The sequence below is a fragment of the Planococcus citri genome, chromosome 2 (genome assembly GCF_950023065.1).
Source record: "Planococcus citri chromosome 2, ihPlaCitr1.1, whole genome shotgun sequence".
NCBI lineage: Eukaryota > Metazoa > Arthropoda > Insecta > Hemiptera > Pseudococcidae > Planococcus > Planococcus citri.
The window spans coordinates 57,036,658-57,061,606 of record NC_088678.1 but is presented as its reverse complement, the minus strand read 5'-3'; the positions used below and the strand labels follow the sequence as shown (position 1 = coordinate 57,061,606).

Genomic DNA, 24,949 nt, shown 5'->3' with positions numbered 1-24,949 from the left:
ATATTATAACATCAACATCATGGAGAATAAGACATTCTACATTTATTCTATACATCTACCTACGTTGGTATAACGGTAGTTGAATTTTATGTATCCTGTTTTAATGGGTTATAACAAAAAAGCGCATCCACAGTGGAAATGAAAAACTACAGATACAACAATAGATGATCAAATATGCAGGTACCTTTCAAAAGGGGTGGAACCGTTAAATAACCGGTACCAAAACACCTGATATACTTTGGTACGTGCTACTAAGAATTGGTAGCTTTTTTTTTGAGATGGGCAATTTTATCCACCGTATCATTGGATTTGGGTTTCCTTAGGATATCTTGAGAATTTTTTCTAATTTTTGTTAGGTATGGATGGGTAGACCATCTGGTTTTACTTTCTTAAGTTTTTCAGCATGTGATAAGCGTGTATAGATATTTTGCATGAGTGTACGAGTATGCCTAGGTAGATAACTAAGTAGGTAAATGTATAAGTATTTGTGGATTTATTATGTATGATACTCTACGAGTAGTGCAAGTTTGATAATGTGTGGTTTTTGTTTGTTTTTCTTTTTGCAGAGACTCCTGTAACCAGGCTGCCAATAATGGCCAAATCCGTATTAGATTTGTATGAATTATACAAGCTAGTTGTACAAAGAGGTGGTCTCGTCGACGTAATTAATAAGAAATTATGGCAAGAAGTTATCAAAGGATTAAATCTTCCATCGTCTATAACATCAGCAGCTTTCACATTACGCACACAGTAAGTAAAATACCCTTTAGCAATAATATACTTTACTACAGCATACATTATTATATTGAATAAGATTAAGTACGACGAATGGAAAAAAAGGAAGATGATTTTTCATTTGAAATTGGTTATGTATACATTTGAAGGAAGAATTCACATTAAACTGAAATTTTCTTTCAAAAATTGAAGCAATATTTAGTCTCAATTGAAAAAAATAGCAAGATACTTGAGAGTTTGGATGCTTATGTTGAGCTGTGCATATTTTGCTATGCTGAAGATGATTGAGTATAATTATATTGCGTTGATCTTTGCTAATTATCACTTTCTGTAAATAATGAGTCCAACTTTATTCTGAATTATGCATTATTTTGAGTTTGAGCTAAAACACGTAATTTAATAATATTTTCGCCATCTATTTTTCCTACTTTTTTTTTGAAATGTTTTATTTTGAATTGGTAAAAGCCCAATTTCAAAACCAAGTAAGTATTTTTTGGGCAAAACGAAGACAAATTTGAAAAAATTCTAAAAAATTACAGTAAAAAAATCAAATATTCCCCACCTTGATTTTTTAAAATTGTCTTCAATTTTTATGTTTTTAATGTTTCCCAATCCAAAAAAAAAACAAAAACAAAAAAAACGAAAAAACAGAGACACCTGTGTGAATTTTGCATATAGGTATTTTAACCCGATAATTTGCATATTTTTACATACGTATTTCAACCGCTGTAAATACATATTTTATGTGCATGTTTTGAAGTTTTTGTGCATAAAAATTTGCACTTACCTATGTACATAAATATTAGCCTACGTATACTTAATTGATAATTCTCAAAACTTTCAATTTAATTTCGTTGCTTTTTCCCACTTGATTTCTCTCCCGAAATGAGAATTGAAGGCAGTACTTACAGGGTGCCCAGAATTATCGTGAACCCCTAAAAAAGTTTTCTGCTAAATATTTCGGTTGGTCACAGTGAATGATAATAACGATTAGCACCTGATTGGTTGTTGGACTGGAGAGATAACATTCCACCAATCATATGCATCTATTTCACGTTGCCAACCTATATTTTTAATGAAAAACTTTCTTTGGGGTTCACGATATTTCTGGGCACCCCGTATTGCTTAAAGCTGAATGGAAACTGTCCAAAAAAATTTTTAAAGACAGAAATAAAATCTTGAAAAAAGATTTCGAGAGGATTTTGCCCTCAAAGGGCAAAAAAAGTCAATAGGTTGCTGAAAGTGAAAAAAAAAGTATCTAACTATTCGTAGTGTAAAATATGCCCAAGAAAACATTGCAAAATGAAAACAAAATCTCAATTTTAGTGATTTTTCCCCATTTTGCATTTTTTTTTCAAAGCAAAGACAATTTTTCTAAATTTTCCTGCAGAAAAATATAATTTACTGTGTTAAATTTTCATCTCTTGGACGCGGAGAAGAGAAGGCTGGAGTGAAAGTAGGGTTCAATGAACAGATTTTTGAAAAAATTCTACCTATGTTGGAAAAATTAGGTGAGCGTAAAATTGTTCATTTTTGGAAAACTTGACCATTTTCCTTTAAAAATGCTTCAAAATACGTATAGTATTTTCCTTTTATCTAATGCATTAATTTTTTTTTGTAATTCGAGTCCTGAATTTTTTATGCTCAAGGTGAGAAACGGAGAGGGGCCCGAAAATTTTCTGAAATGAAATCGACTAATACGAATTTGAGTGATTTTTTTAGGAAAAAGCGTGGAAAAAGGTGTCGAGTTTTTAAAAAAAGCCGGGTACCTACCTAACTACCTATCATGCCTGTTTGGTTGGGACATATTTCTCTAGGTTTGCACTTCCCTCTCATCTTGCCCCCCTCTCAATTTTACTGGGATTAAGATGAAATTGTCTAGACTCAAAATTGCTCAAATCGAATCAATTTATAAAGAAACTTTTCAGTCATTCAATGATCGATCTTGGTCTTTTTTGTTTTAATTGGAGCATGGAGACCTACAGAGTAAATTCCAACTGCTCAAATAGAAAATTAAATGTCTTACCGATCTTAAAATTTTCCAGAGGTCTTCACAAATTGCATAAATTGATAAAAAAAAAAATCGAATTGCCAGTGCCAGATATTCCTAAAACTTCATTTCTAGCATCAGAAGCTCAATTTTGACGTACAACTACGTATAAGTATGTGGGAAGAAGAATTTTATGAAGGGATGCCAAAGGGAGAGGAGAAAGAATTTTTCATCATAGCAAAAAGCAGTCTTTTTTTGATGCATGATCTAGTTGAAAAATTTCAGAAGGTTCAGCTATCCAAATAATGCTTATTTTGAAACTTGAGATTTTTTTTTTTGAAGAAAAATTGAACTTTTTTCAAGTAGACATTGGCCTCTCAATCCTCGTTGGTAGTCGGAATATGACTTTAAATAAAAAATTCGCTGGGTGCAGCTGCCTATAATTGCACATTTCTTGAGTTAATGTTTTTTTTTTCGAAATTTGGGCCCAAAAATACGTTTTTCTTTTATTTTGAAAGTAAACTTCGGAATTTGTTAGTATAGTTATAAAATCTGATCTACTACGTAGGAAGACGATTTTCAGAGATGCAGCCGTTCAATCGCACATATTTTACGATTTTGAGGCATTTGAAAAAAAGTTCAACTCTCAAACATCTTTTATGAGTAAGTATGTGAAAATTGGACTGTAAATGTGATTGTAATTTGCATATGATCAGAAACATGATTTTTCTGGGATAGTAATTGACCGGCCATCTGATTCTTTCATCGATGTTATATTTTATTAGGACTATTTTGAAAAATTCAAATCATGGTGGGCTCCTCTATTTTTTTGTGAGATGTCCCTTGAGTATACCTTGATTTACTCTTTGATGACTTTTGGTGACCGACAGACTTTTTAATTACCAGAAAGGCAAGTTGAAAAAATTGAAATGAGAAAAGAAATACGTTTGAAAAATTATCCAATTTTTCCTATTCAAGTCTAATTACTACTTAGTCCATAATATTATTTTATTTCCAGCATAATTTTCCCAAAAATTCCCTACTTACTTACTTAAAAAAAATCCATTTCGTTCACGATTTGCGAACTCGCGCACTCGATATACAAAATACGTCCTATTAGATAACAAAAACCGTGGCATAATTTTCGTCCACGTTCATTATCGATGGAAAAACTGTTTTATGGTTTCCGCGACGCGAGGTATCATTAAATACATCCTTATAAAGGTCTTTTAATCGTCAATGAAACCAATCATTTAAGCGGATTACTCGAAAAGATACCAACTATAATATATTTTCGACTCAATTGGCAGTTTTCTTTTTGCCCCTTTGGCTTTTTTCTTATACCTGCATCGAAGGACGAGGACCGATTAATTTATGCGAAGAGGGTAGGTACATAATGATAAGCTCGTGAATAGGATGAATGTGTGTGGCACTATCGAAATAAAACAATTATTAAACCAATAACACGTAAGACTGTTAAATATTTGCATTTTAATAATATTTACGCGATATAGTATACCATATACCATAGCATAAGGTACAGAATAGGGCGGGTGAAGGAGATGGGGGGAGTATAGAATGTGAAATGTTTGTTCAAGTTATAAGCGCGAAGCATTAGACGCGGCGTGTTTAAAATTGAAAATTTATGTTTCGTGTGAAGTATCACTCGAGTTGGAGACATGTCCGATCCAATACGCTGTCTTTTATAAACCATATATCTATATATGTGTGAATTTAAAAAGTGGAAAAAAATCAATACCATACCGATCGCCGATTACCAATATACATAGGTACCTATTAAAAGAGTTGTATTGTTTGTGAGCGTTTTTAAAAATAACCGAGTGGTCGTTGCTGCCGCTGGTTTGGCCATTTGGAGGCCAAGTTGACTTTTCGAAATAATTGATTCGTTTCCACGACGCGTCTTATTGTGAAATAATTTTCAGCAATTTTTTCAGGCTTCGAGCCAATTATTTTACCGAAATGATATTTCTTTGTGACAGCTACGATGTTGGTTGTTTTAGCCCTAAATTGTACATGTGTGTGTGTGGCTGTAGGTATACGAGAGAGAGATTTTTTTTCTCCTAAGTGTAGAATAGTAATAAATGTGTGCGCAAGGTACGCGTCAATCAAATCGTCAAGTACTCGTAGATTGTAAACGAGCGGTGTAGACGAAGGTGCTTTTTGCTTTGATAAATTTCCATCGAGTTGAGAGGCGATTTCCGGGCCTTGTATAAGCTGTTCGATGCCTGATGTCGAGCTCGCGAGGTGGCGAAAAAATGTCATTAATTTAATGCGTAAACGACGACATTGCCAACGAAAGAAAAAAAATCTAAAACTGTACAACGTTTGTCAAAAGCTGATGAGATGAAATTTACGCGTTAAAAGTTATTTATTATTCATTATTATATTATATTATTTTTCGAAGGTAAGGAATTAGAGATGCTTATTTTCATATTCGTTATGTTTTTTTGCGTTTTTACAGGTACATGAAGTTCCTATATCGCTACGAATGCCACAAATTGGACTTGAGCAAACCGCACGAATTGCAAGCGGCCATCGAGGGTAATAAACGCGAAGGCAGAAGAACTAGCTATTACGGAGATTTAGGCCAAATGCATAGTCCAAATAGTAACGGGCCAAATAATGGCCATCCTCCTACATCGATGCATCACGGTCAATCGCAAATGTCGCCGGTCAGTTTGGTAACCACTTCCACCTCGAACACCGGTAGCAATCGTCTGCAGATGAATGGCCATTCCAACCAGTTTGTTAGTCATACTGGTAACGCAACCATTCCTAGCGCTCACGGTATATCTCCTTTAATGTTGCAAGGTTTGTATGAAAAATTTGCTCATTTTATTTATTAATTTTAAAAAATTTTCGAACGTGGAAAAGTTGGCTATGGTTTTTGAGGCTGGTGAATTGGTGAAATGTTCAAATATTCTAAAAATGATTTTGCAATGAATAGATCATCTCAAGGAAATGAAGAGCAGATCAGAGACAAATTATCAACGGGTTAGGAAAATAAAAACTATACCTACTCGTATTAGGCACCTCTCTTTCCTCCTCCGGCCCTCCTTTCCAAAAATTGATATCTCACAATTTTTTTTTTTTTTTTTTTTAACGAGGGAACCACTTGAATTGACACTCTCCAATTTGAACGAGACCGAACTATGATTGAGAGGACCTTATTCTGTAATTAAAGTTTTGGGTACCTACTTGAGTTCATTTTTTAATTTTTGACTAGTTTTTAAACAATATTTATGGCAAATTTCACTCTTTTCATATCATTTTTTTTTGCAAACGAAATGAGCCAGTATGGAATTGAACTCCGAAACAATCACTTTTAAGCCATTCTAAAGTCGCCAGCGAGTTATAAATTCTAAGTCTGTAGGAATTTTAAATTGTTTTCTTTTCATTTCTCAGGATCTCCGCGAAATATGGGTCTCTATACAGACAAATTAACCTCTTCATGTTCTCTTTTTCATCAAAAAACCAAAACCATAGCTATACTTGATCATTCACGATTCGAAAGTTTTAAAACCTTAATGAAAACTATAATAATACTAGTAATTTTCTATTTTCATTCCGATTTTTTTATTATTTCGCGCAAATACGAGCATCGTCGTGTACCATAATTTTATATACTTACTATTTCGTAGATAGGTACTTTTAGTCGAATCCTCGTGTGTTTGTTTTGGCTGATGAAAAATTCATCATCTTTTTTCTTTTCAGTTGTAAATTACTAGTTCGAGTATTTACTCGGTTCATTTTTTAATGTCGCTCGTATTTATTGTACCGTGAAGATTAAAAGTATTATTAAATAATACAGAGGTTAGATAAATACCTCTGCTAGATTTGTCATCACAAACGAACGTTATATATGTATTATAGAGTAGGTGGTTATGAGGCGAGACTCAAACGAACACTTATATAGTTAATACTTATCTACGTAGGAATACAGAGAATACGAGAATTAAAAAAATATTCGCGTGTTTTTTCCGGCGGCGTAGCGACGAAAGCTAAGATTTGAAAAATGATTGGACTCGAAGTTTTGAAAAAATATGGCGATTAATTTGCATATCTCGCGAAGCAACAGGTGTCATCGCAGTTTCAAATATTGTTACGACAACCAAAAATTGCTACTTATTTGAATGTTGAGGTTTAATTAAGTGTTCAAAGTTCAAAATGTCGAGTGAAATCTAAAAAAAATTCTAGAATTTGAAATATTTGTAAAATTTTGCAATTTGTTATTACGCTGATCGTAGTTATGAAAAAAGTTGGATGGCAAGAGAGTTAAAAATAAAAATAAAAAATCTCTTTAAAATATTCTCCTTGGAAAAAAAAATTTTAAAAATGATTTTTTTTATTTTATGTATTTCAGAAAATTGATCGTAGCCTACTTACATACTTACATATAAAAAAATTGAATGCCTAAAACTGAATTGTCACGTTCTTCGTTTGTGATTTTACTCTGTAATCGTGATGGGGGGGGGGATTTTACTGGGTATCAATGAGACAAAGAGCAGAACTTTAAGAAGCATATTTTCCCGAATATTTCATGCATGAACATTGGCCACGATTGATGGAGTGGTGAAAAAACAAGAGGTCAATTTTTCTAGGTCAAGTTTTTAATTAAAAAAAAAAAAAAAAAAAAAAAAAAAAAACACGAAGAAAGCAACTTGCGACCGGCATTGTTTGTCAAATTTTTCCGAGCGCAAATTATCTGCTGTTTTTAAATTTTTATCTCTTCTGTTTAATTTATTATCTCTTGGAAATCATTTTTTTTTTTTTTAATTGAAAGAAAATGAATACCTAATTTTATAGTTTAATTGAAAAACAGAGGCTAACAGAATATTTTGGGAAAACAACAAAATGAAAGCAGAATCAGCGAGCTTAAGTTTCGAGAGTAATTTTGCAATTTTAACTACTCCTTCCTGAAGTGATTTTTTAACATTTCAAGTGTTTTTTAGATTTACACCTTCCTCCACATTTCTCAAAAACTTTTTCAAAACAAAAACTACCTACTTTCTTTCTCAAATCGTAACTGGTTCACTAAATTGAAAGTTTTCATTTTTTTTCTTGTATTAAATCACACAACTGGGAATTTTCGTACCAAAAAACACAAAACGAAAGAACTTTACGATTAAAACATCGCCAAGGTGAATTTCAAAAACTTAATTTCATTTTTTATTTTTTTTTAAATTCTTGAAAATTTAAATTTTACCCAATTCTTACCAATGGAAGAATCAATATGTATTGAGGTAGAAAACAGAAATTTTTTATCTTATTATTTTTTACCTTTTTGTATCAATTGATGGTGGTTTTGAGTCCTTTTCTAGAGCCTCCATGTGGCCTGTTGGATTTTCCTGCGTTGAAAAAATACTGAATTTCATTTTGGTTCTTTTTACGACAAATTACAATTTTCCCACAACTAGAAACTCTAATTTGATAGATGCTTCAAAAAGGTACGAAATCATCCGCCATGTTCAATCGATTTGGGAGGGCATATTTAAACTAAATTTCAGCTTTCACTTTTAATAATAAATTTTGATGTTTATTATTTCACGAATATTCCTTCTATCCCGCCTCTCAATTTTAGTCCCCATAATTTCTTATTAGTAGACAATAGTTGTGGTATTTGACATTAATGGCTTCTTATTGGGGAAGGGGGGGGGGGCAAAAAAAGAAATTCCCAAATGGTCTCTTATCGACCCAAAGAAGGTCTTAAATAAGTATGTTTTGTTTGTTTGTTTTTTTTTCAGAGGGGAATAGGTTAAAAATACCAACTTTCTTTTAGGATAAAATGACAATTTTTTCACTTTTAAAAATTCTCATTTTTCTTTCTTGAATTTTTGAAAGCTTCAATAATAATTACGAGAAATTTTAATAAAGATTAGGAAAATTCACATTTCAAATTAAGGGTAAAAACAAAACAATGTTTTTCATGCGAGGAGTTTGATTTTTTTACTTCAAAAAATTTTAAAATTTGAACAAGTACTTAATGTTTTTTTCTATTTTTATGAAATTTTGATCTCTTAGAGCAAATTATAAACACGCTCGAGCGAATTGAGGGCAAAGGCGTTCGAAAATTCGTATTTTGAGAAGAAGGTGACCATGTTTTTTTATGTGACGAGTACGTTTATTTTTTTTTGGTTTAAAATTCAATTTTTGAAAAAAAAACAAATCAGGCCCGAACGAAACAAAGTATAAAATATTGAAAATTTGAGATTCAAGAATTAAATTAGCTTATTGCTTTCACTTTTTTTTTACAAGAATATAGGAATTTCGAAGGCTAAAAGCTTTCAAAAATTTGTAATTCAAGTTCCAAAAAAATTGGTGAATAAATCTTGACCGATTTGTCGAGTGTAAATTTTGCAACTTAAACTGGTGTGAGACAAAATTTTTCAATTTAGTCAAGGATAAAATACTATTTCCTTGAATTTAGTTTTAAATTTTCCTATCATATTTTGCGGTTTACCAACCAACAAAATTTATATTTTTATTGGGAAATTTTAAATTTATCATATAGGTATTGTGTTCGTATGTATATTAGGTAGCCTATCAAAAAAATCACAGTTTCACAGCTCGGGGACTCATTTCCCCGACTCATTACTATAAAATTTTCAGCATTGGAGAGGGGAGAAGACAGGCTGTCTCGGTGCCCCCCTCACTATTGCTGCAATCCTATTATTTTACCTGAACACGATTAAGATAATAAAAATTGAAAAATAAAGAAATTTAACTCAAAGGCATCATCGTCTTCAAAAAATGTAAACACCGTTGAAATGGAAAAATTATTGCTTTCCATACCGACCTACTTGTTCTTGTTGATCGTGCTTTTTTTCCATTTCAATAGTTGCTAATGCCTACGACTTGTCGTACACCGGATGGATTTACGCATGAATCTGTTTATTGTAATCGTACTTTTCCTATATGTAGGTGTTTCCTATGTGTAATATATACATGTATACAAAGTAGCTTATCGAATCACCCCGAGTTAGTTGGTGTACCGGGTCGCATACATTTTCACGTTCGTTTCAGAGCGAACGCTAGTAATAATCGAGTACATTATGCGCTCTTTCTCTTAATTCGAATTCTGTTGTGACGGTACGTGACCGGTTTCAATTTCTCATCGTAGAAATAAAACAACGGAACAAATTATTCTTTTAGTTTGTTTTGAATAGAGACAATTAATGCATTCCCAAACACACATTTCTTTCTACAATACGCCACTTATTAATAACTAACAACACGTAGTATACCTATATGCATGTACTTGGGTATAGCCTATTATGTGTAATATCTAGGCACCTATATAGTGTATAAGAATAAATATCTACGAGAGAGAAAGATAAAGAACAAAAAGGATATATAAGTCCTATATAGTGAATAAGTTTTTTTTTTCATAAATATACGTAGAAACGTTTATTACTTACAGAATAGGCTGCGTAGATATCTCTCGCAGGTTAACTATTCGGTTTCAGTTCCCGTAGATTAGACGAGAAGAGTCAGAGACGGAGAGAAATAAACAGTGTCACCAATTGTACCTACCTATCTACCTCTCTCTGGTGTCGTCAATTATCCATAGTATAATATTACTCCCGGTTCACATAAAAATCGCTTTTTAAAAATCGTAATCGTCTAAATTTAAATATGAAAAGATACTTAATATACGACTCGCGTGTACCTAGAGATATTGTACGAACTGTACGAACTTGTAAGAATGCGTATAGGTATACCTACTTTTATAATATTAAACTCGTTCGGGAGATATATATATTTTCCTCGCTATTATTGTCAATTTTGGCAGCTGATTGATATTCACAACGTATAAAGAGGACAGTACGCTTATTTTTCATAAGTTACGGTTTCTTTTTATTCGAGTCTTTTTTTCTTATTTTAATAATAATACAGTCTTGATGAAGGTAATGTACGAAGTAAGTATAATACGATCGTATACAGCGTGGTTTTAATGCGACGACGCGACGACGACGTGTTTCTGTATCGTGTATCGAAAATTTCATTACTTGAAAATTCGTTTCCCAATTAACAAATTTTTTTCGCGCATATGGTACACGATGACGAGTGAAAAAATCGTATAAATAATCTAAAAAAATCGAGTAGGATGACGTTTGAACGTCGAGTAATTAATGGTACAATTTTAAGAACATATTTCGTTCGTAATTATAAAGTAACGAAAAAAATTACGAATTGTGATGCTACCTATGCATATACTGACGCGTTACTTAAGGTGCAATTTTTTTTTTACTATTTTACAGGTTCGTCTCCTGAATTGCCCGAACCGGGTAATTTAAGCGGTTTCATGACCCAGCTAGCGTTGTGGAATTTGTACAACGGAGCTATGAAACAACCGCTTCAACAACCTCCAGTATTACCATTCCAACCTGCCAGGCCACCGAGTCAAAATTCCAATAATGAGGCTCCCTTGGACTTGGGCAAAAACCGTAAAGAAGATAGAAACAGTTTGGAATTACCACCGCCTAAGAGGGAAGCTCGTGATAATGAGGGAGACGACGAGGAAGAAAACGAAACCGAAGATACGGATAGTGATTCTGACGATGAACCGGAATGTCAGATACCTTTGAATAATTCTAGTCAAGGTAAATATGAATTTTTTGTAGGTAAAACTAATGCTCAGGGTGTTGTGATGAGGTTATAGACCTTTTGAGATTAGATAGAGATGAAAAAATTGATCGTTGTATAACTCATTTAAAGAAAAATATTTTTTAATATTTTCGGTGATTGAATTTCTCTTTAATTTGCTGAAAAATCAGTACTTTTTTTCAACGAAAATGTTACCACTTGTAGGATAGCACGTGCGTCAAATTGACGAATAACGGGCATTAGAATAGGCAACTTCTTCAACACCACAACACATTTTTGTGGCGTTTTATGATACAGTACCACTTGAAGTGTTTTCTTCGATGCTTAGATAATCATTTTTTTTTTTTTTAATTTTTGCAGATACAGAGAATTCAGTCAATTCATCTCCTGTCGTAGTGAAAATCAAAATAAACGGTACCAAATACAGAGGGATTTTACATCCGAAAATAGCTAAAAGGCCGAAGGTTGGACCGCTGCAATAAATGAACCAAATTTGGAAAATAATTATACGTAACTTTGCATTTTATTTTATTTTTGTAGTAAAAGGCAAAACTTTTCGACTTTTTTCTCTCGTATCGTATTTTTTATTTACCTGTATGATTTTTAAGCGAACAGCGTTTGTGTTTTTCGTATTTTATTTTTATTTTCTTTCTCTTTCTCTGTTTTGATATTTTTAAAACGATTCCATTTTTTCAGTATTGTTTGATTTTAAATTAGTTGTATATTACCCAATGTCGTGTACTGGGTACATTTTGTCAAGTAAGAGATTTTCATCTAACGTAAGATGTAATTACTATGAAATACGTAAATGTATTGGCGTCGAGTGTTAATTGTATTGTAATTCTATCTATTTGCGTCGCATTGGCCCCGAAGTATAGTGTTAAAAATTAATGTTTTCGATGTATTTGTAGTTGACGTTACTTCTCAGTACCTACCTATACAGTAATGCCAAAAATCGATTTTATTTCTTTTTTGATTCGCATGACTATTTATGTTGTTAATTTGTAAGCAAACAGAGTTTCATCAATAATTGCTCTTATGTATTTAATGTATTTATTTATTTTACATTGATGGATCCCAATTGTAGTACACACTGCTGTGCGTTTTTGTTTCGATATTTATTATGCATCTCTGTTGCTAAACGTACGAAATTGCTGGTAGATTTTGTTTTATTTGAGACGTCCTGTAAAGGATCTTTACTAGAGAGGTTTTAATTATAAAGTATTTCTGATTGTAAATATTACAACAAAAGTGTACTATTGTGTATTTGTTCTAATTTAATTTTATTGTTTGCATATTATTATTATTTGTTTTTATATATAATTAATGCTTTTATGTTTTATGTAGTCGTTCCGATTGTAAACTTTCTTTGAATTAAATAGTTATATAGAATTTTTTTTTTTTGATATTGACTATTGATATGCGTAATGCGTAATGCGTAGCTTTCAGGATATTAAATTGCCTACAACGAATGATTTCAATGCAGAATTACGAATAGGTATTAAATCAATTACCTACTTGATAACTTGAATACGAAAATTTTAATAGACCTGAATAAAAAAATGCCTCTAAAGCAGTAATTCTCTTTCTCAGGGTATACATACATACATATATCAAGCATCAAAAAGTCATAGGGCTCATGAGGTCTTCGAATATAAATTTACACCTGTTGGCTGTTACTGAGTTGAAGCAGCTACATTGTAAACCTTACTTTGACTACAAAATGCCTCCTCGTTTTTCGAATTCGATCCAAAAACTTGGGCTCCAGAATTTTCGGAATGTCAAGTTCTATAGTAACCTGAGCATGGGTCTCTTTGCCTTCCACAACTCGATGAATTTGCTTCTTTAACAACAGTTTCACTGCATGCTTTCCATCGTTTTTCACGTTCTGTTGAAGTGTTGATCGAATTTCAACTCATAGCATCCTACAATGAACAAAAAAAATATGTAGATTTATTATTGTTTTCAAGTTCCACTAGGGCTTGGACCCACTTTTACTGTTCCGCTTGACCCCAAATACACTTTTTTGGAAAAAAATTTCACTATAGACCACATTGGTGATTGAGAGTGGTTTCAGAAATAGGTATATGTCAAAACTTTCAAAAGCTCAAAATTGTTGTTTTATCAAATACGACCTAACTAAATTTTAAAAAGCTTTTCAAATTTAAAAATTATGATTTAAAAATTTGAAAAAAATCTGGAAACCAATGTACATTTTCATAATATTTTCAACTAGGCATTTTTCATGATATGATTCCTAAAGCCATGGGGGTAGGGTGCCCAAAAATTTTGGACAAAATGTAAATAAAATGCAAATATTGTGGGGCATGACTTTTCATCTGTTTTCGAAAGCGCTGAATACGAATCAAATGTAATTAATTTTTCTGATTGTACGCCTTCAGGCTCCAATGCTCCTCAAAGGTCCTCCAATTTTCAAAAAATTTGAAAAAAATCATGAGACATTCAGTTTTTAAGTTTTTTGGGAGCGCCAAACACGAATTATCAGCTTATTTTTTTGATTTGGTTGTAATTATCAACTGGATCAAAAGAGAAGAGTTAAAAACGCTCAACAGTATGGTCATTCTGCCGCTCAGGTCAGCGTCAGGTGATGCTTAGGTACATTTCGAGAAACTGATAAGCTTAGGTGAAACTACAGCACTTACCTATTTGTTATGTAGCAGTATATTTAACATAAATTTTCGGGCATAAAAAAATAATACATTTTAAATTTTAAATGTCACCTTAAAAAGTTGCAAAAGTTTTCGACCACTCCGATTTCATTTTTTGAATTATTTCTCAGATAGAATAAGTTACCAACTCACTTTCTTCAAACAAACAAAGCTGTCACCTGCCACCGAAAACCTAATCTAATCTGACACAGTGTAAGTAAACATCCAGCATTCTTCGAGTACCTAATGTCGTCGTTGTTAATATTTGATATTTGACCCAACGTTCCACTAATGTGCCTGTGACGCACCTTCAAGCGTTTAGCCTCTCAAGTCCTCAAAGGAAAAAATAAAAATAAAATTCTAAAGATGAGCCTGAACAGTGAACGCTGAAATCCATGTAGGTACCTGCTACTGCTAGGCTGCTACCTATGTATAATTTAAGTATGGTCTCTTGGTCTCATCTCAACTCTCAGATTAAAATGCATGCTTTTATATTCATAAAATCTCCTGAAGTCCCGACTACAAAGTAATTTTGATTGATCCGGAGAAAAGCACCGGTCAAAAATTCAAAACTGTCATGACAGTTTTGAACTTTTGACCGGTTTTCGGAGACAAATCCAAGGGAAAGGCCAGAAAGGGACTGCTTGGTGCTTGGGGGCGCCAGAGGAAGACTACCGGCGGGTACCGGATCGACGGATCCTGCTACTTACCTACTAGAGAAATTTCATTCCCAATCTTCATTCGTTGATTTTTTAAAATTTCCTGATTTGTTTTTTAAAAAATCAAAAAAATGAAAATTATTTTGGTCGAATAATGATTTCGAGCGATTGACATAAATATTCTCTTCATCTCACAATCACATACATTCAATTCGCACATACGTTTATCTCTTGATTCGGCGTTGAGACAACATCAGCCAATGGTATTTCGCCAAGTGAGAAGTTTACCGATTATTGTCCGCTCAAAGTGAAATGGCTAGTCTTCATTTTTCGTAAATCAGTTCAAAAAATTACACGTAGGATAAATTTTCTTTAAATTTTTCAAGCAATTTTATCACCATGTACTCTCGACTCTTTATCCTTTCGTTTCTACTTAGTAGTTTAATCAACGTTTATGGTAGTGAATCCGATGTCTTTCAACTTACTGACGATGATTTCGAATCCAGCATCTCGGAATTCGACACCGCTTTAGTGATGTTCTACGCACCATGGTAAGTATTTATTAAAAAAATCACTCTAATTACGTGCCTCGTTGCTTGACCTATGGTGAAAAAATTTTCTACATGTATCATCCTATAAACATAGCCCAAACAACACTCTGTATTGGCCGCAATATTTTCAGCCGGAAACTAATCCGGCATGAAATATCTCGATATGTTTTTTTTTGTAATGTACTGACGTGGCTTTGTTCTACAGGTGCGGACATTGCAAACGATTGAAGCCGGATTTCGAAAAAGCCGCATCCATTTTAAACAAAAATGATCCACCTATCTATTTAGTAAAGGTATCAGTATTTGTTGTGATAGTACATTCTCGTTAATCAATGAATTCGAACTCATCGCATTTAATTACAGGTCGACTGTACCGAATCGGGAAAATCTACGTGTAGTAATTTCGATGTATCCGGTTATCCTACGTTGAAAATATTCCGATTAGGAAAAGTGGTGAAGGAATACAACGGGCCTAGAAATGCCGGTAATTATTGAAATCTTCGAATTGAATATTTTACTTTACCGAATAGTTTCTTATAAAAGGTTATTTCAGATGGCATCGTTAAGTACATGAAATCTCAAGTTGGCCCAGGATCCAAGAAGCTTTCATCTTTATTAGACTTCACCAAATGGTTTGCCAAAGAAGAAGTCACTGTTGTAGGATTCTTCAAAAAAGATTCTGATCTCAAAAAAGCATTCTTGAACGTGGCCGATAAACTTAGAGAAAAAGTTAGTTTTGCTCATACCGAAGAAGACGAAGTGCTCAACGATCAAAAAGTCGAGTAAGTGTTATACTTTGTCGTGTTTGAAGATTTTTTTTGGTCAAATTATTTATTGTGTTTACTTACGCAGATCGGAAGCTGTGAAATTATTCCGCCCCAAAGTTTTCAGTAATAAGTTCGAATCGAACGTGATCGATTATTCCGGCGGTAGTGCTCAATTTGATTTAGAAAACTTCATTAAAGAAAATTAGTAAGTCGGCTAAAATATGGTAACTAATATCGCATCTAGTTGAAATATTTAATGACGAAATTATTTTACAGTCATGGTTTAGTGGGCCACAGAACTACTGATAACGCCGGAGATTTCAAATCCCCCTTGGTTGTTGCTTATTACGGTGTCGATTACGTTAAAAATCCCAAAGGTATGGTATTTCGATACCGGTAGCGTAATGTTCGCAATATTACGTGAGATATTAATTTAAAATAATCTTCAGGTACCAATTACTGGAGAAACAGAATTTTGAAAGTAGCCAAAAACTACCAAGGTAAATACAACTTTGCCATCAGCGCTAAAGACGATTTCCAACACGAATTGAACGATTTCGGATTTGATTACGTCGCATCGGACAAACCATTGGTCACCGTTAAAGATGATAAGCAAAAATACGTCATGAAAGATGAATTCTCGTGAGTAACTTTATTCGATTCTAAGATTTAAAATAAAGATTTCGAGATTAATATCGATGTGTTTCCACTGTAGAATCGAAGCATTCGAAAAATTCATGAACGACTTGGCTGCTGGAAACCTGACTCCGTATTTGAAATCTGAAGACATTCCAGCTGATAACTCAGCCCCAGTCAAAGTAGCCGTTGCTAAGAATTTCGACGACGTTGTCACTGATAATGGAAAAGATACCTTAGTTGAATTCTACGCTCCATGGTGCGGACACTGCAAAAAGCTGACGCCTATTTACGATGAATTGGCTGAAAAAGTAAACCTGATTTTCCTTGATTAGTTCTTAAATTTGCGTCGACTATTTTCTAAATATTTTCTTGTTTATTTTATAGTTGAAAAATGAAAACGTAGCCATCGTAAAAATGGATGCTACCGCCAACGATGTACCGGCTGGATTCGACGTACGTGGTTTCCCAACGCTTTACTGGCTACCAAAGGATAACAAGAGCAAACCAGTCCGATACGAAGGTGGCCGAGAACTGGAAGATTTCATCAAATACATCGCTAGCCGTGCCACCGACGAATTGAAAGGTTACGATCGTAATGGTAAACCCAAAGCAGCTAGTGATAAAGATGAATTGTAAATCATTCGTAATACTGATCCAATTAGCATGTGATATATTTGAAAATAATACTATTAATACGAACAATGGTCGTATTCTTAACGTGATTACATACTTAAGTCTGATTGTTGTAAAGATCGATGTAGTGAAAGAGTTTTATGGAATCGGTAAAAAAAAATTATTCGTGACATGTGTTTAATATCCCTAATCGCTATACATAATGCTTAAACACCCTTAGTTGTGCATTTTTTCTCAATTTCACAATGGTTTTATAGAATTTTATTTTTATACGAAAGAAGTAAGTTAAAACGTAACTGTTACTTCGATCTTCCTTTTGTAAATTATTTTAAATTTGTTAAATTTCTATTTGCCAATCATTTTAAACGTTAAGTTTTCAAATAATGTAGATGTAAGATCAACGAATAATTTTTTCCTCCTTTTTATTACTTATCCTCCTTTTTTTTATCGTATTTGTAATTAGGATTTATGTTTTTATCGGGATTATTTCGCGACTTATTTTACGCATTTATTTTTTTCCTACTTTTTTAAGCGTTAAAAAAGGCTTATTGGATAATTTTACTTTTAGTCTCGTGTGAATATGGTGCATTTGTTATGTAAAAGTTCGTGGTACCGTGTACTCTTTTTTTTTTCTTTCTTTCAAGAATTACCGATAATTATTGTGGTTGATACTATAATAAAATTATGTTCACGAAACCATTATTGTTCATTTTTCAAGGAGGTTTGAATTCTTTATTGCGAAATTTCGCAATAGGTACTTGATTAAGGTTGCGAAATGAATTATTAAATGTGGCGGCGCAATAATTTAGGCTATAACTTTGTAAATTTTTGAAAAAGATCTGATGAAAAGAAGCAGTGCCATAGTTATCTATGAGCAGTCCGACAGGCACTTGAAATGTGACTTGAATTTTGAAGGGCAATGCGAGACACGACGGTAATCGTGTTCTATTTTAAGTTTGATTTCAATGATTTATAATGATTACTTACTGAATTCAAAATCGAAAAAGTTCGTTGAGTTCAGATTACTTAAATGTTATATTATTTACGTTTTTTGCTTTTGTACGAAAGCACTCTCTGATGAATGAAGTCATTTTCCACCCACATTACAAAATTGCTCAAGCTCAAACCAAGAGAGAGAATTGAGTAAATAACTGTAAAACCAAAAGCGCTAGTTTCTAGGCAAAAATACAGACCTACAAATGTGTTTTAAAAACATGTTTTTATGGTTTGGCCTAATTTAGTCATAGGTAGCCACAGCCAGGTGTACTGGTGTAGGTACCTAATTGAATAAAGCTTAACACTGTAATTAAAAACAAAAATGAAATTCTAGTAATAAAACGACAAAATTTATTCCAACATAATAAAACAATTATGTACTTCTACTTTCCACTGGTGGTCGATCTTTTATTTCTCCGGAGCCAGTGTCGATTAACAATTTCTTTTTACTTCTGAAATAATGCTCGTACCAAAATATGTGAGCCTGTTTCTCAGGAACAGTCAAATATGGATTTTTCGATAATCCTAAGCATACTAATTGCATAAAATCACGAACAGGGCCTGTTTCCGGACACCACGGTTCCAACCAACGTTCAAGGAATACATGATCACTGAAATCGTATTTCTGTTCCTCGAACCAATCTAAAAAAATACAAAAAAATTAAAAGAAGATGAAGAGAAATTAATTTTAAAAAAACTTTAATACGAGATACCTTGCTCATTGTCTATAGGGAATCGCCAAACTTTTCCTTGTTCGGTCCATTGAATTAGCTGCTCAAAAATATTTTTAGGAGGATGAGTAACATGTAGTTTTAAATCTCGTTCATACAGATAATCCCAGGTGGTTAATGAAACCGGTGTTACGTTCTGAGCTTTAATCTTATCGACGTCGAAATATTTGAATGGTTGTTCACCGAATAAATTGGCTTTAGGCTGATCTGCTTTTCTAATGAAAAAAAAACAACAGTAATGTACTTTTAATTTATTTTTTCACGAAAAAAGTATGTATTTTCGTACCTGGTAAACCTTCTGAATTCTTTCGGCTTGTTTTCATTTGCCATTGATCTGAGTGCATGAGCTCGAATCGGCATTTGTTTACTTTCATCGAGAGATGGATCACTTTCTTGTTCACTTTTATCGAGAGATGAATCATTTTCTTCTTCAACTTTTATCTTCGAAGACTCATTACTACAAAACAAAAATGTCAATCATTGAAGTAATAGAAACTCAATTCCACAAGTTTGTAACAGAGGTTGAAAGTGTATTTTCGTACCGGGTTCCCCATCTGAATTGTCTCGGCTTGTTTTCATTTGCCATTGATCTGACTTGATGAGCTCGAGACGACATCTGTTCACTTCTATCGAGAGATGAATCACTTTCTTCTTCAACTTTCATCTCCGATAACATATTACTACAAAAAAAAAAAAAAAAAATACAAATCACTGAAGTTACAGAAAATCAATACCACAAATTCACAACAAGAGTTGAAATTACTTCAACAAATTTTTTTCAGAAGATGATTCAGATTGTTCTCCCGTACTGGAAGGTTTTCCGCGACGCGAAAAATAAAGGTCCAATAGTTCCATCTCGGTTTTTTTAGTATCTCCGCCATAACTTTCAGCTACTTTAGTAGCTGCATCAGCCAGCTTATTACCTGAAAAATAATTATGATAGATCACATGGTTTTAGAAATGCAAACAAGAATTATATTTTTGATCATTAACCTAATTTCTCGTTTTCCATTTGTTCGGCTTCAAGTTCCTTTTGCTTCTTCATTTCAAGTCCTATTTTTCTACTGTTTTCTCTCGGTTTAGGAATTTTCACTTGTGAAGCTAGTTTGGACGGCGGCTCTTTCTACGAGCAAATACGTACAAAAAATGAGCTCGTCGGAGTGAAAAAAAAAGAAGAAATGAAAATACAAAATATTTACCTTCGCCATCAAGAGAATTAAGTCGTTTAATTTTTTTACAGCTTCATCTTTGTCTGGTTTTCTCTTAGGTTTATCGTTTTCCTCATCGGAACTAGATTCGTCGAGTAATCTGTTACTAGTGAAAATTGCACGTCTACTGATTAATTGTTTCAATGCAATCGAATTGATACGAAAACCGCTGTAAAACAATATAATAAAATTAGTATAAGTAAATTATGATCTGAATTTTTTCTCAATAAATATTCAACTTACCGGATAATCATGGTGCGATGTATTTATGCCGAATCTTAGAGGAAAATTTAGGTAATACTTCAATGTGAAGTTTTATAAATTTAAAATCAATAACACAGAAGACAGCATTTCTATTGTTATACAAATGAAAAGATATAAGAGAATTTTTTGGAGAAAAAAATTGCAGAAATTACTTTGAAAAGTAAAAACACATTGTGTAATTTTGAAATTTTGATTCGGGAATAAGAGTGATAAGACGAAGTAGAGAGAGAAAGAAACGTGAAAGAGAAAAAAGATACAATGTTACCACTGCTTGAAATCTCACAAACGTGCTTAGTCAGCTAGCTTTGAAGTCCCATGTTTGAATTTTTCGGAAAATAGAGTCTATCCAATAATAAAATATTGAACATATTATATTTTTTAATTTAGCGTGATTATAGAATTAAATTCAGCATTAAGCACAACAGCCCATAAGTATCTGTAATTCTGTAGTCTTTGTTTGTCGTCACCCGGCCTCTCGGTTTTATGCTTACCATACATACATGACCCTCTACGATTATGACTTCATGAGTCCATTTCTACGCAATTTCTCTAAGAATGAATTCAAAATAGAAAGAGAACACCAAAGCTCAGAACTGTGTAGGAGTATAAATCACTTCAACAAAAGATGTATCCGGTCGAAGTTGCCAACGAGCCCAATTCTTCAAAAAGTTCTGAAGCATTCACCTACCAAAAATTTTGAAGTGATTCACTGATTCAGACATCAGTCGAAATGAAGTGAGGCCTATCTTTAGATTATTTTCTGCAGATGATAAATCATAGAAAAATAGCTCAAAATGGAAAAATGCTTTCAAGCAAAGAAGCAGTTTCAGCTAAAGAAAAAACCAATTTCGAGTAAAATGATTTTTAATACGACGAGGAAAATTACAATTATCCACATTTCATTCTTTTCAAAGCAGAATAAATATCACGAAAAACGTTTTTTATATAATTACACATATTTTAATTGAAAAATTTACAAACATATAAAATTGGTTATCACCAAAATGAAAATATTAAGAATGAAGGTCGATAACCACAGGAGCTAATGAATTATGTAATTGAGTAACAGCAGTTTGGATTATTTGTTGAATACTTTCATCTTCACAAGTCACGTCCTAAAAACAATAAAATTGTGATTTTTAAAATACTCGATACTCAATGTTAATTGAATTCTCAAACGAAACATTAAAAAACTGACTTACCAAATTCAATAAATCAATATTAACTTTTTGATTGTTCAACGTAATTGTTAATTTATCGCCCTTGAAAATTTTAGGAACTGCTTCATCGCCACACATATCTTGTAATAATTCAATTAAACATTCCTGTGAAAAAAAAATTATTTAATATTCGCAAAGTGTCTCTATGAAAGAAATTACATCTGAATCACACTTACTTTGAAATGGCTTCTGTCCATTTTCATTGCAGGAAGAGGAATAGTTTTAGAAACAGTCCCTCCGATTGCTTCAGCTTGCAAGATTGCAGATAAGACTGCATCAGCATACATATCATTTACTGGGGTAGCCACCCACTAAAAAAACAGAAAATTAGAAACATTGTCCGAAAATACAAATTAAGAGTTTGAATACGACAATAATTTACCTCAAGCACAGCCATACGATTTTCTATCGATATATCTATTGCTTTGTACACACGCAATCTTTTGTCATCTAATTGTTCCAAGCATCCGGCTAAATGTGACAATAAGAATTTAAGCACAGCCAGTGATCCAGAGAAGCTAACGGATTGTTGCTGAGTGACTTGACTCATTGTCATATCGGTATATTCTGCGAAAAATACCAAAAAATAAAATAATTCATATTGTATAAAACAAAATTCCTAGTGCATACCATTTTCCACAGATTTACTCACTCGATAGATCACTAGGTGCAACCATATGATAACTGAAATTCCTTTTTACCAAAATACCACTCAGATTTTGTCCTCCTGCAGGTTTCTCTACAGCTAACGATCCAATTACCTGAAAATAATTTTAATTTAATAACGGACTACAAATTTGAATGTGTAATTTACATTTAAGAAAACTTACTTTAACGGTTTTTTCTCCGGTGAAGTACAAATCAACAGATTGCGTGTTTTTCGGATTATGCACAGTAATCAAGGTATCTGGATCGTTTTCATATTCTCTCTCCAAAGCAGATTTCAAACGCTGCATTTCATTTTGTTCACCGTGAACTAAAATCTGCAAGAATCGATAATTTATAAGAAACCACGTATTATGAGGATTTCCTTTTTAGCATCGAAACTCACCACTTGAGGAGGCCTCAAAATTCGAATAAATTCGCTAGTTTGTTGATAATCTGTATGAGCCGAAAATGAAATATAATCAACGGACATCTTCAGCGGTAATTTCTGTCCAGTCATCGTAGTTATTTCTTCAGGATCTGAGAGAATTTGTTTGGCAGGAGTTCCTTCGACGCAATAACCTAAATTATGAAGAAAAATGGTAATAATGAACATAGAAATTCAGACCCTAAAAAACTTGATCGAATTACAAACCAGCAATTATGACACCATTTTTCGGATCGGTACACCACGCTTCAAACAGTTCTCTGGACAACCCATTTTGTAACATACCAGGCGATGCCATAACAACACAGGGTCCTATATCTTCGAAATGATCAATACCCTGAAAAATTAACACGAAAATTGAATGAATCCAAATATTAAGCACAAAAAAATTCTAAGAGCATTTCGTTACCTTCAGATTAGAAACGTATTTAAATACAAAAGGATTATTAACAGCTATCTGTCTTTTTATACGATCATTCATCGCATTAATATACGTTTGATACACAGCCATACATTTTTTAGCCAAAGATGACGCATAATAAATAGGTATATCGTGGAGTTCGGGATGAGATGCCCAGTATTCATCTGAAAAACATTCAATTATTCAATACAAAACGTGAAATGAAAACGTAAACGAATCTTAACACTCAACTCACCCAACATGAGCAGTAATTCTTGAGCTCTACCCAATGCAAAAGCTGGAATAAGGCATCTACCTCCTCGAGTGACGATATCATGTACGATAGAGGTGAAACGAGCTTCTCGTTCTTCTCGTTTTTCGTGTATATGGGTTCCATAAGTTGCTTCCTAACGGAGATGAGAACACAAGGAAGAGTTAAAACTTGATAAATACCGATCGTTCAAAAAAAAGCAAAATGTACCGTGATTAGAATATCAGGATGAACGCTTGGTATTTCTGCAGCCATTAAATGCCTATCTTCCTGTCTCGAAAAATCTCCAGTGTACAGGATCTGTAATGCATGCCTCAATTAGATCCAATTTACGGGAATATTTATCGGGGGAAAAGTAATTACTTTGACTCCGGTTATTTCAATCATAAACATCGCAGCTCCTAATACATGGCCAGCGTTATACGCCCAAAATCTTACGCCGCCAACATCCCGCTCTTCGTGGAAGTTTATGGTTTCAATTCTATCCATACTTTTCTGCAAGTCTGCTTCGGTATAGAGCATGTGTTCGGTAGATATATTACTGCACAAAAAGTACATACAATTTCAATTCAACATATTATTTTGAAATTACGATGAGCTTGGATATAAGTAGATACCTGACTTTGATACAATCTGAAAGCAACCATCTGTAAATGGCTTTAGTGGCATGAGTCATGAAACAACGTCCTCTGAAATTGGTTTTCATCAAGAACCAAGGTAATGCACCGCAATGATCCAAGTGAAAACTAAAGTAAAAATATTCCATATTAATACAGAACCTGAAACGATGAATCAGTGGACTAAAAATTAATATTTACTGAGAAATTAAGAGTAAATCTATTTCATGGGCTTCGATCAAATCGACGAAAGGTAAAGCATCCATGCCGGTAAGACCAGGATGAATTCCACAGTCCAGCTGAAAAAATATAAAATACCATTATACCAGGGTATTCAACGACTGAATAATTTAAAGAATATATTTACCATGATCTTTTTTCCTTTGAATTCCAACATAATGCATGATCGACCCACTTCTTGACCGGCTCCCCTGCACAATTAGAAAACACATTGATAACAGAACATAGATTTGAGCATGAAACACAGCAATGAACTACTTACAAAGGTCTGATAGTTAATAAATCGCTTTCTTCTATGAACGATTGGTCTTCTGGTTTCCTTTTATTAGACATCGTGAAGATATTTTAATCGTGATTGAAGAAAATGAAGTTGAGAGATGACTGCTTCTTTGGTACTGATATCGAAAAATTCAATCCGGTGATGAAGGAAATTATTGCATCTCTGAATAAAGACTGTTCAGTGGATGAAAAATCCAGCAAAAGTAACTAAGACGAGTATAATTTCAACGTTGAATTGAATTTTCACACCTTATTTAATTCCCAAACTTGCATTTCTAGGTCGGAAAATTGCAAGAAAATTCAAATTTTGCGAAGTGATAAAAAACAAAAAAGTTTTAAAATTTTCCGATTGACTTTTT

The 24,949-nt window shown here is 33.1% G+C and overlaps 4 protein-coding genes and 1 long non-coding RNA gene across 12 annotated transcripts in view; 2 read left to right on the top strand and 3 right to left on the bottom strand.

Moving 5' to 3' along the window:
* LOC135836616 (protein dead ringer homolog) overlaps positions 1-12,745 on the top strand; it is a 141,207-nt gene extending 128,462 nt beyond the window's left edge. For all 8 annotated transcript variants that reach the window (XM_065351560.1, XM_065351558.1, XM_065351562.1 and 5 more), the window contains 4 exons: positions 567-750; positions 5,208-5,557; positions 11,008-11,349; positions 11,714-12,745. In XM_065351560.1, coding sequence (XP_065207632.1) covers positions 567-750; positions 5,208-5,557; positions 11,008-11,349; positions 11,714-11,835 — 998 coding nt within the window. In that variant the 3' untranslated portion in view covers positions 11,836-12,745. The remainder of the gene's footprint in view (positions 1-566; positions 751-5,207; positions 5,558-11,007; positions 11,350-11,713) is intronic.
* LOC135836619 (uncharacterized) lies at positions 12,136-14,209 on the bottom strand. The gene is made up of 2 exons (XR_010557068.1): positions 14,017-14,209; positions 12,136-13,278 (listed from the first exon to the last, which is right to left on the bottom strand). It is a non-coding gene; the product is annotated as an uncharacterized LOC135836619 (long non-coding RNA).
* Positions 14,210-14,954: 745 nt separating this feature from the next.
* On the top strand, positions 14,955-17,967 carry ERp60 (disulfide-isomerase A3). The gene is made up of 9 exons (XM_065351553.1): positions 14,955-15,232; positions 15,438-15,525; positions 15,596-15,716; positions 15,786-16,014; positions 16,085-16,204; positions 16,276-16,376; positions 16,449-16,641; positions 16,715-16,946; positions 17,023-17,967. The coding sequence occupies exons 1-9, from the start codon at positions 15,081-15,083 to the stop codon at positions 17,272-17,274; spliced, it is 1,488 nt and encodes a 495-aa protein (XP_065207625.1). The 5' UTR covers positions 14,955-15,080; the 3' UTR covers positions 17,275-17,967.
* Positions 17,968-18,595: 628 nt separating this feature from the next.
* On the bottom strand, positions 18,596-20,687 carry mRpS31 (mitochondrial ribosomal protein S31). Its single transcript, XM_065351554.1, has 8 exons — positions 20,450-20,687; positions 20,198-20,375; positions 19,992-20,121; positions 19,762-19,921; positions 19,541-19,678; positions 19,285-19,455; positions 18,981-19,213; positions 18,596-18,909 (listed from the first exon to the last, which is right to left on the bottom strand). The coding sequence occupies exons 1-8, from the start codon at positions 20,458-20,460 to the stop codon at positions 18,641-18,643; spliced, it is 1,290 nt and encodes a 429-aa protein (XP_065207626.1). The 5' UTR covers positions 20,461-20,687; the 3' UTR covers positions 18,596-18,640.
* Positions 20,688-21,316: 629 nt separating this feature from the next.
* Positions 21,317-24,923, bottom strand: Cpsf73 (cleavage and polyadenylation specificity factor 73). Its single transcript, XM_065351549.1, has 16 exons — positions 24,574-24,923; positions 24,439-24,502; positions 24,273-24,370; positions 24,072-24,200; positions 23,818-23,995; positions 23,665-23,754; positions 23,440-23,590; positions 23,193-23,368; positions 22,991-23,120; positions 22,742-22,917; positions 22,521-22,673; positions 22,343-22,451; positions 22,073-22,257; positions 21,867-22,001; positions 21,673-21,795; positions 21,317-21,585 (listed from the first exon to the last, which is right to left on the bottom strand). Exons 1-16 carry the CDS (start codon positions 24,642-24,644, stop codon positions 21,484-21,486), a joined length of 2,070 nt encoding a protein of 689 aa, XP_065207621.1. The 5' UTR covers positions 24,645-24,923; the 3' UTR covers positions 21,317-21,483.
* Between the last annotated feature and the right edge of the window lie 26 nt (positions 24,924-24,949).

Coding starts and splice junctions, on each gene's coding strand:
- ERp60 (XM_065351553.1), top strand. CDS start 15,081: ATGTACTCTCGACTCTTTATCCTTTCGTTTCTACTTAGTAGTTTAATC. Junction 15,526..15,595: donor CACCTATCTATTTAGTAAAG/GTATCAGTATTT, acceptor ATTTAATTACAG/GTCGACTGTACCGAATCGGG. Junction 16,377..16,448: donor TTACGTTAAAAATCCCAAAG/GTATGGTATTTC, acceptor AATAATCTTCAG/GTACCAATTACTGGAGAAAC.
- mRpS31 (XM_065351554.1), bottom strand. Junction 20,122..20,197: donor TAATTCTCTTGATGGCGAAG/GTAAATATTTTG, acceptor ATTTGCTCGTAG/AAAGAGCCGCCGTCCAAACT. Junction 19,922..19,991: donor AATGGAAAACGAGAAATTAG/GTTAATGATCAA, acceptor ATTATTTTTCAG/GTAATAAGCTGGCTGATGCA.
- Cpsf73 (XM_065351549.1), bottom strand. CDS start 24,644: ATGTCTAATAAAAGGAAACCAGAAGACCAATCGTTCATAGAAGAAAGC. Junction 23,369..23,439: donor AGAATTACTGCTCATGTTGG/GTGAGTTGAGTG, acceptor AATGTTTTTCAG/ATGAATACTGGGCATCTCAT. Junction 22,002..22,072: donor ATCGTATGGCTGTGCTTGAG/GTAAATTATTGT, acceptor CTGTTTTTTTAG/TGGGTGGCTACCCCAGTAAA.